Below are 18,309 nucleotides of genomic sequence, written 5' to 3' on the forward strand. Positions count from 1 at the left end.
CCAGTGAATAAAGTTTTCATTTAAACACTCAGATTTAAGTTTATTCGAACACAGCAAAAGTTCCACCTGCATATTAAAAACAAACAGATTAGAAGTAAATGTTTTATTCTTCCAACTAAATTCCAGTACTACAAGGGCAGTAAAACAATGATACACTGAAAAATTGCAGCAATAAACATTTGTTAAAGACTGATAGAATAAATAAAAACTACAAAAATGAGAAATCATATAAACCCATTCTTAACCCCCAAAAAAGTCATGGAATACAGAAATGCCCTCCTTCACTATTTCACAGGCAGTACTGTGGGCTATTTGCTTAAAATTGTCCTGGGATTACATTCTAACTTAACTGTGATTACAGCTTTGTTGTAGTGCACAGTTATGAAAATCACACTAACTTCAGTCAGAAGTGTCATTCTACAATTTTATTTACACAACCAGTGAAGGGCAACTTCTAGAACACCAGCTTTAATCCTTTAACTTTTTCAAACTTATTAACATAAGAAGCCAAATTGTAATGATACAGCAAATGAGGCCACTGGTATTATTACAGGTAGCAAAGGTCCACATCCAGGTGGTACTGACATCAGGGAGCACTCCAAAACCAGTTGCTGCATAAGAGTGGTTGCCACTGACAAAAGCTTGAAATAACCTGTGTTCACAGGGGGAAAAATATGGCATTGCTGCAAGTCTTTACTGGGACAGCTTGCAACAATAAAACGGGGTGTATGGGGCAGCCCACATATGCAGAAAGTGTGATTCATGAAACGTCTGCAAAGAGAAAAAATAGCAAGAGTTAATAATGGAGTTAATACATGCCAGCTCTATCACAAATCTGCCATGGCTACATCAAACCCTGCTTCAGACATACAACATCAACGTGTTATGGGAGACAGCCCCAGAGTTTTAAAACTGGAGTGGCATTTTATCCCATGTCTTCCTTTTGACCTTGGTCGGCCTTTCTTATTACCAATTTAAGATACTTTAACTTAGGGCCTAGCTGTAGCTTAACAACAAAGTCTGGCCATTTCAATTCCTGAACATTCCACTAATGTAATAGTGCAAGAGGAACCCAAAGGAATCAATACTCACAACTGGCAGGCTGTTCTCCATATCGTCGCATGATTTGATCATGCGTGAACTTCACAAATGCGTCGTATTGTTCTGCAACCATGAAACAGAAATGTGAGTACATTAAGTGAAGCTGGAACATATTGAAGGCTACTCTTTTATACATACAAGGTTAAACACACATCCACTAACAGCAGTTTTAAGTGACTTCGCACAGTTCATACCTTTTCATCCCCCAGAACAACAATGCAGCAATGTCCAAAATCCCCATTCCTGACCATCCCTAAAACAATGTCCCCCTAATTAAGAAACTTTCCCATATAAACATCTGTAATGGGAATGATGGTAATACGCTCAAGGAGAACTGTGCTGCAGACACACACAGACCTCAACATAACTAATGCCTGCTAAGCATCAGACACTGTATTTTGAAGTGATCAAATGTACTCATTTCACAGATCCATAATGAGGGCAGAGTAGTTAAGCAAACATAGCATTAAAGTCAGTGTTGGGGTTGGAAACACAACCTCTGCTCTTATCAGTACCAGACACAAAGTCTATTTAATGAAATGAAACACCAAAGTAGAGGAAAGGCACTTGCTATGGAACTAAGATACACTTTTTGTTGACTACCAGAAAATCAAACACAAGTAACAAACTAAAGAATGAAACACCAAGTGACTAGCACTTGACTAACTCCAAGCACAGAAGTAGCCACAATAGAGACATGTAGTTGACTGGGGACTTCATGAAAACAGCCACTGTACAATCCAAAACGAAATTTAGATTCAAATGTATCAATTTGGCTCTGAACTAAGTATGGCTATTTTCCTGAAAGATTATTCTTTCTGTGCACATACACACAAATACATTTGCAATATTTTATTCAGTTTAATATTGTACTCCTTAGCAGGTTATCACCTTTCAGAGTTAAGAAATTGAACAAGGAGAGTAATATCTACCAGATGCTGCTCTTCTCCATTCCCCTTCCTCCCTTGTGGAAAAATACATGTGCAGCAATGTGGGGTGTTCTGAGAAAGGGGCAAGGTCAAAGAAGGCAATCTTCAACCAAAAATGCAGTTAGATTTGTAGTGGTTCCTAGTCCCACAGGTTTGCCCCATTAAAGCCCCCATCCTGTTGCAGGGATGAGCTTCACCTTTGAAGTAAACAGGGTATCAGTAATCAGCAAGTAGTTCAGCAGCAGCCCAAAGTTTGGATCTGACCCCAAGACCTAAGGACATCCATCCCTGGCCAAAGGGGCTCAGAGCCATGGCACTCAATTCCCCTCTGCCCAACAAGAAGGACCTCTGTTCACTGCAGTTCTGACTGATGGCTTTTCAGCAGCCATGCAAGGATCTTAGCCAAACAACAAAATAGCACAAAGAGCAGATTGAAGGATCTGTTGCCCAGAAACCACTTCCAAAAATAACAGAAACTAGAATTTTTCCTCAAAGTATGTATTAAACGCCAGAAACCAACTTGCAAGCTTTCTTCTTTAAAAGTTTAAGTCAACATACACAGCTGCTAATTTTTAGCATCATCATTGTTAAAAACTATGACTTTGGAAATTTAAGGAATCAAGTGTTACTAAAAATCCCTCTTCTTGTGGCATTCAGATTCTGAAAGTTAAGCAACCTAAAGGTCTGAGCAACCTACAAAGAGTTGTTTGAAAATTTAAGTGAATACTTGTAAGGACACTTACACCACTGGAATCCTGTATCATATATGTTCTAACTATCTGTTTTCAATCAGAAGGTGGCTGAATAACATGAGTACTAACATGATTACTCTGTGACCTGACCTTTGGTATAAAAAGCTGACTTTCACAACAGGATTCTAGAAAACCTTTCAAGTGAAAGCTTCACTTAGTCCCTTGAACTCCTCTGGTTTTCAAATCTGCACAGGATCTTGCAAACCCAACCTTGTGCTAACACAGCAGTTTCAGGTAACAGGCAGGAAGGGAAATCAGGGCATTAGCATGATCTGAGTTTTCCATTTATCAAACACTCACTCTGTCTGAAAGACAACTCCACTCACAAAAAGCATGGGAGAAGAAAAAAAATTAAAAAAAAAATAAATAATCAAGCAGCATCTGGTTATCTACCTACAAGAAAATAGTGATTCAGAAAGGAATCAGGAAAATATCCCAGATCCAAACATTCGTTAAGTCATTTGAAAGAAGCTATTCAACTGAGATTTAGTACAGAATTCCCAGTTACATTTCCATTGAGTTCACTAGATTGTAAGAATGAGTATCACCTTACAGTACAAAGTTTAGAAAAGGGCATAATCATCTGTGGGCAGAAAAATATAACTGGCCTTCTATGTAAGCAGTTTCTAAATTCTTTTGGATGTCTCTAAAATCTCCATGTAATACTGAAAATGTAATACTGGCTTGATATATGGGATGCAGTAACATGATCTTCTCACTCTTTTGATGACCACCATCCTAAGAACCTAACCCATCTCACTCTAAAGCACCCCCCCCCTCCAGAAATCATAAATACAGCAAAAGAAAATGTTCCCTTTGGGACTGAGAGATGGAGCACACATAAGGAACCTGCCAGAGGGTTTCCTGCTTGTAAAGAACTCCAAGTTTGTACTCGGAAAGTGTCTGGAACAAATGTAAATATATCTGGTCTTCAAATGGTTACTGTGATCACTTCTAACTGAAAAGTATTTAAGAGAATGCAAGAAGTGACCCAAATCCTAGCATACACAAATTAGAAGAGTAACACTCTAAACAGTCATAACTCATCAGTCTGAAGCAGGTTACAAGCACAGAAATGGAGTGTTACATCCAAAACAACAGAAGTATTTAGAGCTTTAGCTCCAGTTGTAAATAGATGTAGATTTAAGAGGGACTCAGAACTGTAGGTGTTTCTTACACAGTAATGGCAGGTCAGCAATACAGAACATGAACACAGGTTCAGGTGTAGAGACCACACTGTTGAAGGCAAACCACAAGGATTATTCAAGTCTGCTGACACTGCATGGCCACACCACTCCTGCCACACTAAAAGAGATCTGCAAACTTTAATTCTGATGTGTTTTTGAGGTGGGAGGCAGAACAGCTGTGGGGATTCAAAAGCAGGTTTGCTGCCCAAAAGTGCACTCAGATGTCCGTTATAATCACCATAAATATTACATTAGACACTGAATCATACTGTGAATGCACCTACCTCTGAATGCACCATAATTTAGATGCTCAAATGCTAGCAAAGTGCTTAGAAAGTAGAGGACTTCAAGTAAAGAAAGGTCCTATTTATAATGCTGACATTAACATGACCCTTACAGAAAGGTAAGTTGGCATCACACACCAAACAATTCAACAAAGAGCATCAGCTGAATGACTGACACTCAGGCAGATACCAAACACTGCTGGCAGCAATATAATGGCAAGTACTGGGAAGAGAAAGGGAAATCTTAGGTGCTGTTATCTTGCCAAATTCCAGAAAAAGGAAGTCAGTTCCTAAGCAGGAAAAAAAAAAATAAAACAAAACAACAAAAACCAAACAAACCTTGGCAAAAGTCTCTTAAGCCACTAAAAGAGAAAGGCTTTTCTAGCAAACAAAACAAAACCACTAAAAAAAAGAAAAAAGAGGAAATCATCAATTCAGACATCATAGCAAGAAAAATTTCCATGGGACATAAATCCACTGTTTCAACTGATTAGTAATACCCAGCAGTCAGTTTCTACCCAACACAGCATAGAATTCAAAAACCTATCAAAGAGACTACACACCATTTTTTTTCTGTCCTGTATGCAGTCTTGATCATGTTAGGTCATAAAAAAAGTAGTGTAACAAACATAATAAACATCTTGAAGCTTTCAAACTCATTCTAACACATTATTTTGAACTATAATATACCTGCAAGTTTTGTAGTCAAAATTTCTTCATACTCTTCACGGATTTTCTCTTCACGTTCTTTCAGCAAGCGTTCACAGATCATTCCAACTTGTCTGAGAGTAAACAGGGGCTGTTCTTTTTTCAATGGTGATGAGGCTGCAGATGAAGTACCTAAGATTAAATATTCAGGCACACAAATTTACACTTAAAAGTAGTTCAGAACCACTTTAAAATCAATTCTCTTCACAACTTTGACATTCAGAGCTTTGCAAATATTTTGGAGAAGTCTTTCTCTGCCATTTGAATGCTTCTAATTACTATTAAAATTGGACCCTCAAAAGGAAGACTTTTATAATGGGCAATATGCACAGGCATCTTACACAAACACTGTGAATGACATTTACAAATTTAAGCTTCTATTTCATGCAAAACTGACAGAACAGTACATCTGTGCAAAGACAGATGCTTTGCAAAAGCCTATTACAGTATCAGTGGCAGGTTATGCAGGATGATCTCTTGAAAACAATGCAAGCTTTGTGTCCTACTGATTCTTAAAACAAGAAGCTACAATCCTCCAAATCAATGTTAATATTGCCAAAAAAAGCAACAGTAACTGGTGAGAATGTGCCATAAACCACCAGATAATCGGGGAAAATTATTTACTCAAAAAAAGACTAACAGCAAATAGCAGAATTACGCAGCATTAACTGCCAAAAAAAGCAACAGTAACTGGAGAGAAGGTCCTATAAAGATAACTAGGAAAAATATTTACATAACAGAGTCTAAAAAGACAAAGCAGAATTACACAGAATTTTCCAGGTACCTGGCAAAGCTGGTCCAGTAAGGAGAAATGCATGTGGCTGTGCATCAGTAGAACAACAAGGATCTGTCTGCTGGAAGCTATTTTCTAAGTGTCTCCTCTTCTGCATGCGTTTGTACTCCTGTTTTATGTTGTACAGAATTTGTTCTAGAAAGAAAAGCAATATAAAAAATAAGCCTAAAATAATTACAATCCAAGGTTTTACTTGACTTGGTTTCCAATCAAGCACCAAACACTGCAGACAATTAATAGATGATAGATTCTTTAAACATGGCCTGCAAAACCCACCATGTTTTACCCAAGACACAAAGAATGACTCTAACTGAAAGTTACTCCAGGCTGTTTGCACCAGAACACTAACAAAAATGTTGTTAGTTAAGGTCAGGTATCAGTGCCAGAGTGCTGCTAACAAAAATAAACAGCATAAGGTTAAAATTTAGGAACCATCAACAGTATCAATATACATGGATAAAATACAGTCTATAGAACTTCTACTGGTATTTATAATCTTCCCTTCATGCATTTAATTTGCAGTCATCTTTCTCCCCCAGACAGCATTTATCATTCATACTGTTATGGGTAACAAAAGACTCCAGAATAAAATACGTACATGAAGTACCACGCACAAAGCAACTACTTCTTAAAATCTCAAAAAATGGCAAACCCACAGGCAAAATACAAAAGCATTCCACAACATTTCTGACAACCTCAGATCTATCCAAATAAAGACAATGGATGGATCAACAGCCTCTTTTGAAGGAGTATAGCAATATGTAGCTCAGCATTTGATCACACTGAATAAAATACAGCAAGTGTTTCTAATAATATCATTTTCACTGTAGAATTACAAGAGAGGTAATCCTTGCAGTAAAATTATCCTGTGTGCCTTTTCTGAAAAGTTTCCTACAGAATTAGCTTCCACTGAGACTTCCAGACCCTCAGCAAAGACAGCTTGCCTAAACTCAGGCGCATATGTGATCATGCAAGAGCTGCAAAGTACTCTAACCAGTACCTTTCTACTTCTGTTCAGCATTTTGCCAACACAATATCATGAAAAATTCTCAACTCGTTTTCAGGTTTGCTAACAGTATGCTATTGAGCTTCCTTATTTGAATGTTTTCGCATAAACAACCATGTGATGTGAACAAGTAACTTCAGCTACCAGCACGGTCAGTCAGTGAAGGAAGCCTATGCTAGGCCAAGCAGAAGCAAACATTTGCCAATTTCTATTTCAGAGGTTTAGCTGTTGTGGTGGTTCAACTCTGTAAATCAGTCCAGGAGCTCCCAATACACAAAAAAAGAAGGAACTGTTTCCATAGTCAACAGGAATACCAGCTTTTGTCAGTGAAGGACCTTCTTCCTTTGATTTTGTTCTTTGATTAAAGCCATACAATTTATACCTTTTCAGTCCAATGCCTACAGCACTTGTACAATTTTCAGCTCTGTAAAGGGAGATCAATAAGTTGGTTCAAAGCAGAAGCAAATGCAGAAGACACAATAAAGCAGCTCAGTAGAGAAATAAAGAGAAGGAAACTATAAGGGAGGAAAAAAGCACTCAAGGATGCCTGGAGGATTCATACTTTTTGTAGGACGAGATACATACTATGCTCCAGCATGGTACAGAAATAATAAATCAGATTAAATGAACATGCAGTCAGGCTTCCAAAATTTAACAGAATCCCATGTATAATTAGTCACATGCGTATACGCTGCAGCAGTGGGAGAATGGCCCTGCAATAGCTCTACTCAACAGCATTATGGTCATAAAACAATACTTTCCCTCAGAATCAAATGCTGTTCTAGCTAAAGCAACAGTGCATAATTTTGAGTGGGAACGGAGTTAGCTCCTAAGAGAACATCTATCCTGCAAGTGTCTACACTATGAGAAACATTCACACTGTATTTATGTCAACTGAAAAATGTAACAAACCATGTGACTACCCGGTGTTGGACACACTTTCCAAATTCCATACAAACTACAATAGCATCAGCCAAGTTCTGGGCACAACAACTTTGATGATCATCTTCTCTATAGCTCATCTTTCTATTATCTTTTTGCAGACACATTCTCAAACCACATTAGTCACCAAAATAATTAAAAAAAAACAATAAACCCAAACAAACAAGCAAAAATGAAATGAAACAAACAAACAAACAAAAAAACCCAAACCCAAACAGACTCTTGTCTCTGGTCAATGGATAAAACTGCAAGAGTTAAAATAACAATCACCAGCCAGGTTTCCTCCAGTCCTATCAACCCCTGTAAATTAAATATGGAGTAATTCAGAGATGATGTTAAAACAGCAGCCAGAATAGAAGGAGTGAGAGCAACTGTGGGGTGGGGGAAGAACATGGATAGAAAATTAAGATCCTTACACCAATGATACATGGTTCTAATCCCAATTATACTGAATGGTGAACACAGGAGTCTCAATGATATTGCAGTAATTTCTAATCTGCTTCTAATTTGACAATACTTTTAAACTTGCCATCTTCAAATCTTGCTCTGAAAATAAAAAATTAAAGATACACCAGTGGGAGTTCCCAGTCCTGAGAAAAACCACTTTGACAGTCTGCATTACTGTAACTTCAGGTAAAGAAATAAAACTAAGCAAAGTGAAACGGAGCAGGGGACTATTTAAATGTGACAATACACTGTCCACATTGCAAACAACCACTGGCAGAAAGAGAAAAGCATGAAGTCCTAGCTGAACACACTTGCAAAACATGTACATAACTTGCTCTGGTAAACGGTATTCCTCTACTTAATCTAATTTATGAGATTTAAGTTACTACTGCTCAGTACAGAGAACTGGAGTACAAGCTCTGCTCAGTTCTGTGCTGTTAGTAAGTAAGATGACTATGAAAATGACTCACATTGCACTTCCCAATTTCCACCACTGGTAAAATGGAGATTAATAACCAAGAAACACAAGTTTAATGTGGCACCAAACTGTTCAATAACTTCACACATGAATGATCAAACTAGTAATCCTTCAAACTAAGCAGCCACATTTTTGCAGCAGCAAAAACTGAACAGGCATTTTAATTAACATAAAGTGGCGTAAAATCTTTGACTTAAAACTACTTCATTGTGAAGTGAAATGTAAGCTTGCAAATATTCATGACTCATTTTAAATTAAAATCTGAATGTCAAATTGAATTTCTTTGTCTTTTTTTTTAACAATCTAGCAAAATAAGCTGTTTAAGTTCACCTAAGTTCTGGCATTTACAGTTTTGCTTAATAAATCCACAAAACTGTTTGATGAACAGATTCTGTTCAAAACAATTTCTATAGCATCTCAGCACTTGAAAGAAACCATTAAATATTAAGGCAGCTCAAACCAAACTTTTGAACAATACTTATATGACAGACAGCTAACTGGCAAAGCCCTTTAAACCTCTGGCCCAGTTAAACAAAGCTGAGCATTAGTAGATGTCATTCTCCAACCTAGTTTTAATTCCAGAAAACCTTCCTGCTTTTTCACGTTCATTTTCTTAACCTTTCTTACTTCCAATTAGCTCTGACTATTAACTCTGCAGCTGACAACTGAATTAAAATGTGCATTTAACTGGTGTCAAACACAGGAGAGAGGTTTTTTGTGTGCTCCTCAATGTCGAGGCCCAAATTGCCTTTTTCAACAATGACATCTCATAGGTGCTTAAGTTCAAATGAGACATTGTACGTCAGGCAATAATTTAATTTATGAGATTACAAAGGGAATATATTTAATATGATAAAGCACATATCTCTGAGGCCTACCCTCAGTTTCTTTTTAATTTCACCTTACCGTTTTTGCTCAGTTTTCCTTACTGGTTAGGGATACCTCTACCTTAAGGTAGTAGCAAGAAAAAGCCACGCTTCTAACATACTGAAACAAATTAGTACTTCATAAATGATGTTTCAATTTCAGGATGATTATGAATCCCAGCCTGTTATACAAGACTATTATATTGCCCTTTCTCCTCCTTCAAGTTCACGGCTAAGATAAAAAATGGCAAACAAAGTCTGCTACTTTCTCACCATGACCACTAAAGGTATAGAGGATTCAGTCAAATACACATGAAAATAATAAGATACACTGATATACTCTTTGTTTTACCTAGAGCACAATGTACTGAGAGCATAAAGTTGAGTACACAGGTTCATGAAAGATCACACTAGATGAAGGACAACATTCACACCAGTCTTCTTACAGAATAAGAGATGTGACTCGGGGAAAGAATGTTTCACGTCTCAGCTGCTTTAACTCCCAATGAGGAGAGAATAAAACGTGAAAGGGCAAATCAGAATATGATCTGTCACACTAATGGATTACAAAGCCAAATGTTCATTTCCAAGGAGTGATGTTGTCTTCTTACTTCTATTAATTCATGATAAAAGGCAAGTTATTCTTTTTCAAAGTTCTGTCATCTAATTACTTCATCCTGACCTGTAATTACCTAGAAATTACGTACAAGAGAAACAGCAGTTCAACTTGAAAATGTAACAAGATAAACAATTTTCTTCCCCAGTTTAATAATTGCTTATCAACTATGAAAGTGCTGATTGTTTCTCCTGAAGGATTTTTTTTCTTTTGCCTTGGTTTTTAAACCAGCAATCTCTCATCTTAGTTCCTGGCTTCTCTCTTTTAGCTGAAGGAAACTTTGGCAAAATATATAGGAAGGTGACTCAATAGGCTGAAATCAGAGCAGCAGTTTTCCTGGCCTGAAATGGAAGCTAAAGCTCAGGTTTCAGTCTGCAATGTCACCATTCAACATATGCATTCAAACTTGAACCATGCCTGAGACTTCTTCTAAGTGAATCAAGCAAATGCTATCCTGACGTCAATCGCATACATTTTCTGGGACTTCAGCTCCTGTCAAAGCAAAACTGTTTCACTGTCCTAGTTCAAATTTGTAACTCTTCCATCAGGCCATCACACTTACTCAACATCTAGTTGATGCTACCAAAATTCCTAGTTCTGGTCTTCCCACCAAACTACTGACAATGTTAATTTTAAGCAGCTAGCTTTCACTAAGGGCAGCACTGCAACATGGCAATGGATAACTATTCTTCACTTTTTCTATCTACCTAACCAGGGTACCCATCTACTTAACCAGGGTATCAACAGACACATACAGAAATTAAAATAATCCAGATACTCCTCTTATTCTCCTGCTTTGGTAACAGACATCAACTGTTCCAATTATGTTTCTTAATTAGACATGGACTGTAAGACTTCAGTAATAGAATGCATACTTCTGGAAAAAATGCTCACCTCAGAGGAGCATGCTCTAAGAGAGAACACTGATAAAGGGTACATACTGACACTTCACAGCCAGTATCTCTACCTAATGAATGGCCAGAAGAAGCAGGTCGTAATGGGACTCTGTGGCACAGAGCTGGCCACCCCACCAGATCCAATTACTCAAAGTCTAAGGCTGACAAAGGTTCTGGTTCTCCCACAACAAGCTAGATGCTCACATATGCATTAGCTCATTCTGCCAATGTGTTATTTCAGGAAATCCCAGTTCTCCTGATCAAGGGGCTGAGGAATGAAAAATAAATCAAGCAATGCAAAATGTATTAGACACAGCAATTAGATCTTTCTCTTCACGTAAAAAAGTATGTCACATTGCATTTATCAGACTTGCCAATGAAACAAAAAACGGCTTCAATGTTTCAGGACATCTACAACCAAGGGTATTTAACATTTATAGGTACCACAGGCATCTATCGAAATTTCTCATATAAATTAAATTATCAACTCCAGATGCAGACATTATGTGCTGCCTTTTTTTTTTTTTGGTAAGGGGTGGGAATGTTTTGGGCTTTTTTAATCCAAATGATTTCTGCAATACTGGAGCACAATGAGAAACCTGGCATCTTGCCACGGTAATTTAGCTATAAATACACATGCAGATAAATGTTAACAAAACAGAAATTAAGCAGGAGATACAGCACTACTAATATGTCACTAAGCTGCTAGATATGTTCATTTTAAAGCCAAACCTGCACCTGGCCATTGTCTGACCAAGTTCCAGACAGAAACAGTCAGTCTGCTTAACAGGGCAACTGAAAGGTCACGGGAGGACAGCCTGATGGGAAGACTAACAGTTCTCCCTATTCAAATAGGTCAAAGTCATTTTCTTGCAGTAATTTTGAAAATTTGTGTTAATTAGATCCTTTTGGTTTTTTCTCCTCAGATTATGCTGTGAAAGAAAAAGGTATACATTAAAGAGGAATTTAGCTGCCTTCTGTTTGTAAAGAATCCCTCGTGAAGGACTCTTAGAAACAACTCCATTTGCCGTCTTTACCCAGACATTTGCCTTATGACTGTTTGAGCAGCAAATATGCACAAATATGCACTTATGCATACTTATTATTCAATACTGCATAAATTTTGTAGTCTCCATATTCCATCAAACATTTGTCATTATCTCTCCTTGGATTTCAACCAGTGTTCTGAGTTGAAAGATTGTTCTCAATAACTCAACCCAGTACAATTTTTGGTTTGCAACATTAATTAGTTGCTGGGGAAGGCAGATGAATATTTCAGATGGAGGAAAAACTGCATGTACAGATGAAAAAGTTTGTGGATTTTTAAGTAATTTCACAAACTGTTTTTAAATGTAACATTCTGATTCTACAAAGTTCTAGCTGCAAGTTAACCCCGAATTTCAGACAAGGAGTACGGAAGCAAGCTGCTGGTCTCAGAGTTTGTCTTTTCAGGTAGTATGCAGCTCGAATTAGATTTAAATCCCTAAGGTCAACATTCCATCTCCCTTCTCCCCCTCTTCCATTTCTTTGGACTGTATTTCCCATTGTTGCTTCAGTCTCAGGAATATCCAGACATTAAGGCTTTCTACGCTGACCTGCCTTTGAATTTAAAAAACTTCAGGATAATTTATTCTTCTTTTTCTTTCTTTCCTTCTCCTCCCCTCCCACCCCAACATAATCTTTCATCAGGGTAAAGCTGCAAATAATGGTTCTAAAGCATTCAGCAGAGCAGCAAAATAATACTGCCACTGCTTCCTCCTTTCACCCTCTAGAATTCATTTAACAGCTTTGAAACAGGACAGCACTTAGGGCTTCAGTGGAAATCAAATATGTACAGTGCATTACACGCAGGCATCCAGACTGAAGTAGTTACTCTGATCATATACAACAGATTCATTTATAGCTAAAATTTACATGAAAGTAAAACTCAACTGTAGTATTCACGCAGCAGCAAACTTCTTAGAGCCATTTTTTCAAAACTGCACCCATCTTATGCCAGGCAAGTATGGGCTGCACCACTTACAGTGAACACTGTTCTAAAAATGTTCTTTCTAGATGCAAACAATGGCATCCAAAAATTAGCCAACACACACATGAGCATGCTCAAAAGCCAGTATTCACAGTTCCACAGAAGGTATAGCCACAACTGCAGTCTGGCTGAGAAACTGGAAGTAACTTAACAGCTGTTCAAATAACCACAAAATATTAAACCACTCTTGTTAGAGATAAATTTTATCTTGAATAAGCCTGCCCTCTCTCAAAGAGACATAACGTTTATTTGTCTATGACCACTCTGAAGACAGCTGTTTTCTCATGACTACCACACTGTACTCAGTTCTCAGCACCACCCTCCATCAACCCATATTCTACTTACAAATAATTCATGTTCTGAACAATTCACCATGTGGTAAGAAGTTCTGGTGCTGATACTGGCAGTCTCCACTGGGTACAGTTAAACACTACCAGGACAGAGTATCAGAAAAATGCTGAAGCATGAACTTAAAATGAAGTAGCAGCCTCAGGTTTTATATCCAGAGCTCTGATTTTGTATAACCATTAACTTCCATTAAATAAAATTCAGACGGACACTTTTTCAGTGCTGGAACCCTAACCATTGCAGTAACACTGAGAAAACCATCACTTAAGTCAACTGAATTCTGGCTATTGTTACTAAGTTTCCCAATATAAGAACTGAACAAAACAGTGACTCATCTGGCAGCACTTTTTTAAGTCAGGCTGGAATTCCTTTCACACAGGGCAAGATTTATCTGGTCCAAATGTAGACATCTACATCACAAATGGTCATGTAAATTTATTGTGCAGTCAACGGAAAGCAACACATTTTTCTATAGCAAACTCTGTCTCATCCTAAGCCAGAGCTTTAAAACAAACGGTCTGTTTCTTCCAACTATCACGAAAGCTAAGAATTATTAGGACGTAAGTACATTTACAAAACTGGATGAGATGAATTCCACGCAATCTTTCAAGTGGCCCTTTTAAAATTACAGCTCTGTTTGCTGGTCGAAATTAAATACACACAATGTGGTAATACCTATGAATTAAACTGCAAGTAAAACCTAAGCAAGCCGCTTAAGAGTCACATTTGCACTCCCACCATACAAAGGTATTTCTCCTTGTAACAGACCCCCCAGAGGGAGCTTTTAAGCAAAATGTGTAAATGCAAGCAATTTCTAAATGTTTCAAGTTTTGCTCAGGAGCACTCAAGTGCTGTAAAAGCCATTATGATTTACTGTCCTTCACTTTTCACTGTATTATACAAATGGCTTACATGAAATAAATACACCCTTGTCAGTACAGAATCACCTTCTCACATGAATGACCACCTACACCTCTGATTTTCTCAAGGTAAGATGAAGCCTGTATTTGCTTAACTTCAGTAACATTTTCAGTTACAAGGCCTTTAGAATCATTAACACAGAAGTTTAGGTATTGCCTCAAATACTGCTGTGGGTTATCTCTACTGAAAATTTTATTATCTCCCTTTAGCAATACACATTTACTGGCCAGACAATATTTATATTAAATTTTCAAAACCTAAGCTCTCCAACTCCCAAGGAAACAAGCCAAAAGTAAACCTTGCAATGAAGCCACACTTACCTTCTAGAAAGAATCAAATCAATCGTCATTTTAAGCATCTATCTGAAAGTACATGTAATGCCTCACTGTACCAGGGAGTGCCATCCATCACAGCTCCCATCCCAGACCGCTGACTCATTCAAGATCTTTTCCTAGAGGTTCAAAAAATATCGAGGCACTGATGCCAAATTTAAGTAGTCCGTATGCCCTCTATGTGCTTTCACCATAGCAATTTACTATTTAATTAAAAACTGTAAAAAACATATTCTACTGTACAGTTTTCAGAGTCGAGAATATAAAAACAAGGCACTGTCCTACATGGAGGAGGTGGTAATTTAAAAACATATTCAAACTTAATGCTCAGTAATAACCAGCAGTAATCCGGAGCTAACTTTTGTTTAAAGGGAGTACCGAAAGCAGCAGCAGCAGGAGGAGGAATTCAGCTGCAACAACTGCAGAGGGCTTTTTTTCCCGCACACAAAAGGCCACAGATCCATACCTCAGCGCCACAGCCACTCATGGCTGCGAGCTTAGCCGTTCTTAAGTGCATTACTGGAAGCTACCCACTAGACTAACCGTAAGGAAGGGCCAATCAATCCCGCGTGCCCGGCCAAGATTAATTCCTTTCTTCTCTCCCTGCTCGCTGGTAAAACAAACTCGGATGATTCTTTGCTTGACAACACTTACACAAGCAGACCCAGAGCTTTTAGGGGCACCGGTTGACTCATCTCTCACACGTTAAGAATGTAGAAAGATTTTGCGCTCGCCCCACGTCTCCGGGACAAGGAGATTGCCCGATTCCATTTTATCTGCCCCGAAGGCAACTCTCACCCTTGCACACAATCGCTTTCATCTCTCGGTTTTCCTACCAAACTTTAAGGATGCCACAGAATGGGTGATCCGGGACGGTGGCACGCATTAAGAGACTGGAAGCGAAATTACCCCTTTGTTTTACCTGCTTTTGCCTCTTCCCACTGGCGTTTTGCGGGTGATTGATGACAGGCCGCGCTCCCCGCCCTCCCCCCGCTTCCCTCCTCCCTCACCCCCCCGATGTCTGAGCAACGGGAGGAGGTGCCGCCGCCTCGGCTCGGGCAACGTTCGACCCACCGATAATGGCTGCAACGGATCGATGGGGGCCCCACCGAGAGGGGCTCCGGGCGCCTCCTAGAAGGGAGCACCAGCCCTGCCGACACCACGGTCACCTCCTCCCTCCCGCCACCCCCAGCGTTTCTGCAGCCTGACTCGCCCCTGCGGCTCTCCTTGCCACATCCAGGCACCCGTGATAAAGAGGAAAAAAATCCTCCGTGCCCGTCCCCGACGCTAGAACAGCAGGCCCCCACTTTCCCGGCACCGGATCAAGTCTCCCCCACCAACGTTCCCCCCCCCTTCTTCTGCTCAAGTCCCTTTCTCCAGTCTTCCCCCCCCCCGACCCTTTTCCTATAGCCACCAGCCCGCATCGGCTCAACCCGCCCCCCCTCCTTCCTCCCAGTCCCTCCTCCCCCTCTCCTGCTGCAAACGGCCATTTCTATTGTGTCTCCGCCGCGGCGGTGCCAAGCCGAGCGGGGATCGCCCCGGCCCCCGCCGCTGCCAGCCGTGTAGCCCGACAGAAAATGGCTGGAGGGGAACGCCAGACCCACCCAACCTTCGCCCTTTCGTCTTCTTCCACCTCCCCCCCATCCGGGTCGCCTTCCCGGCTCCCTGCCCCACGCACCCGTCGCCCCCCTCCCCGCTCCCTCACCCTCAGCCCCCCACCACCCGCCGCCCCGGGTGGCTGCCGGGTACAGCGGGGCCGGGTCCCTCACCTGTGGTGAGCCGGGACGACACCTCTCCGAAGGGCGAGGGCTCCATGCGCAGGTATTTCTGCGGGGAGGCGGCGGCGAAGGAGGAGGAGGCAGCGGCTGAGGCCGGGGCTGACAATGGCGCACATCGCCTCCGCTTCGGGGACGCCGGGCTCAGCAGCGGGTCGAAATCCAGAGTCCTTTTCAAAGTGGCGCCGCAAGCCATGGCGCAGGGCGGCGGCGGGGAAGAGGAAGGGGGCTCAGAGCGAGAGGCAAGGGAGACGACGGCAACGGCGGTGGTGGTGGCAGCAGCCGGCCCTGCCCAGACGCGCCTTCCCCGCTGTCTGGGGCGGGCAGGGGGGGAGGGAAAGGAGGGCGGCAGGGAAAGGAGGGGGCAGCTGCGTCAGGGCCTCCACCGCCTCCCTGTCGGCCTCTCTCTGGGGAGCGGTCCCGGCCCCGTCAGCAGCTCCGGCTCGGCCGGCTGGATCTCCGCTCTCGCCGTCCGCCCTGCCCTAGCCGGGCCAATTCCGCCCGCAGCTGGTAGCGGACTAGAAGCTGGGCCGAGGAGCGCGGGGCCGGGTCCTGTTACCCGGTCCGGGGCCGCCGATGACGACCGATGGTGGTGGGGCCCAGGCGGCAGCAGCGCTTCCCTCCGTGACTCCCACACCAGCAATATGGCGTCAATAACAACGCCGCGGATTCAAAAACCAGCCTTCTCCACTGCGCCTGCGCTCCTGGGGCGGTGGCGGCCGCGGAGGTTCATGGGAGTTGTCGTTTCTCCGGCCCTGCCTCGCGCTCAACGCCCGAGGGCCCGGAGGGGCGTGGCGACTACAAATCCCGGCGTGCTCTGCGCCGGGCGCCCCGGCTTCCGGGGTCTGATTTAAATCCCCCTTCGGAGGCTGGGGTGTGGGTTAAAGGATGGGGGTGATGTGGTGGTGTCTGTGGATGGTGGGGAGCAGGGCTCAGACTGCGGGATGGCTGCCATCTTCAGCGTCCTGGGGGGCTGGCACAGCTCTGCGGAAGTGCGGGAGGGTTATTGTCCGGTCCCGGATACACAAAGATTGCTAAGGAAACCCCGCCGCCTGTGCTAGGCCCTGTGCCCTGCGGCCTCCTGTGACCGCAGTGCCGAGCGGGTCTGCCGGCGGCTGTGTGTACGCCGGGAGACTGTCTGTGAAATAAGGGCAAAGTGCGTTTAGTGGCCTCCGTGCTGAGGGAGGGCAGCGCGGGGAGCAGGCAGGAGTCAGAAATACGAAGTGGGTGGAGGTGACAGCTAAGGACGTGCCAGAGAAGGGCTCGTGGAGTCGAGAGTTGTCTCTCTAACCAGCCGGTTTCCTCGCAGTTGTGTAAAGGGGTTTCTTCCTTAAGTAGGGCGGTGGGGGAAGAGGTTCAAAGTGCCATAGCTGCTTGTGGGAAAAGCGGAGCTCTTTCCTGTTCAGCTTCTGAATTGAAATAAACTGGGTCACAGTTCACCCCAGTGGAAAAGTTAACAGAGGTTGATAGGCCCCAAAATATCTGTATCTTTCAAGCTTTTCTGTATCAAATCCTGTTTATGAACATAAAGAGAGGTTGTCTTTGGAAGATAAAAAGGAATATGCCCTCATAAAATTTTAACACTTTGGTGTTTTGTTTTTTTCTTATTGCCTTGTGAAACAGAAGCTAGCCTTTCTCACATGATAGCTAAACCAGAAATAAACGTTTCTATCATTTGGAAGCAAGTTTTTGTTTCGTGTGTTCAGTGTGTGGTGCGTATTGTTAATTAAGCTGTAACAGCACCCTGTCAGTCTAAACACTAACGTGATGTTTGTGCTGGCATTATGGTTATGATGCTTAGCGTAAGTGGGGTTTGGGTTGATGGGGTGACGTATCTGAGCCTTTCTGTAGAACAGAAGTAGAAATAGTAATTAATATATTATTTGCTTTCTCTGATAG

At 41.6% G+C, this 18,309-nt stretch overlaps 1 protein-coding gene across 2 annotated transcripts; it reads right to left on the reverse strand.

The window, feature by feature from the left end:
- Window positions 1-88: 88 nt before the first annotated feature.
- Window positions 89-17,085, reverse strand: AKIRIN2 (akirin 2). 2 transcript variants are annotated; one of them, XM_005153118.3, is made up of 5 exons: window positions 16,405-17,085; window positions 5,746-5,889; window positions 4,944-5,078; window positions 1,093-1,164; window positions 89-771 (listed from the first exon to the last, which is right to left on the reverse strand). In XM_005153118.3, exons 1-5 carry the CDS (start codon window positions 16,604-16,606, stop codon window positions 761-763), a joined length of 564 nt encoding a protein of 187 aa, XP_005153175.2. In that variant the 5' UTR covers window positions 16,607-17,085; the 3' UTR covers window positions 89-760. The 2 variants fall into 2 exon arrangements, with proteins under 2 accessions (XP_005153175.2, XP_005153174.2); XM_005153117.3 differs by having other exon boundaries at window positions 4,944-5,093; window positions 16,405-17,079.
- Window positions 17,086-18,309: the final 1,224 nt, after the last annotated feature.

The sequence above is a fragment of the Melopsittacus undulatus genome, chromosome 3 (genome assembly GCF_012275295.1).
Source record: "Melopsittacus undulatus isolate bMelUnd1 chromosome 3, bMelUnd1.mat.Z, whole genome shotgun sequence".
In the NCBI taxonomy this organism is placed as follows: Eukaryota; Metazoa; Chordata; class Aves; order Psittaciformes; family Psittaculidae; genus Melopsittacus; species Melopsittacus undulatus.

Excerpts from the sequence above, each read along its gene's own strand:
- AKIRIN2 (XM_005153117.3), bottom strand. The coding sequence starts at position 16,606 with ATGGCTTGCGGCGCCACTTTGAAAAGGACTCTGGATTTCGACCCGCTG. Across the intron at positions 5,890-16,404 it reads GTCGTCCCGGCTCACCACAG|AACAAATTCTGTACAACATA; the intron begins GTGAGGGACCCG and ends TTTTCTTTCTAG. Across the intron at positions 1,165-4,943 it reads TTTGACTACAAAACTTGCAG|AACAATACGACGCATTTGTG; the intron begins GTATATTATAGT and ends TCATGGTTGCAG.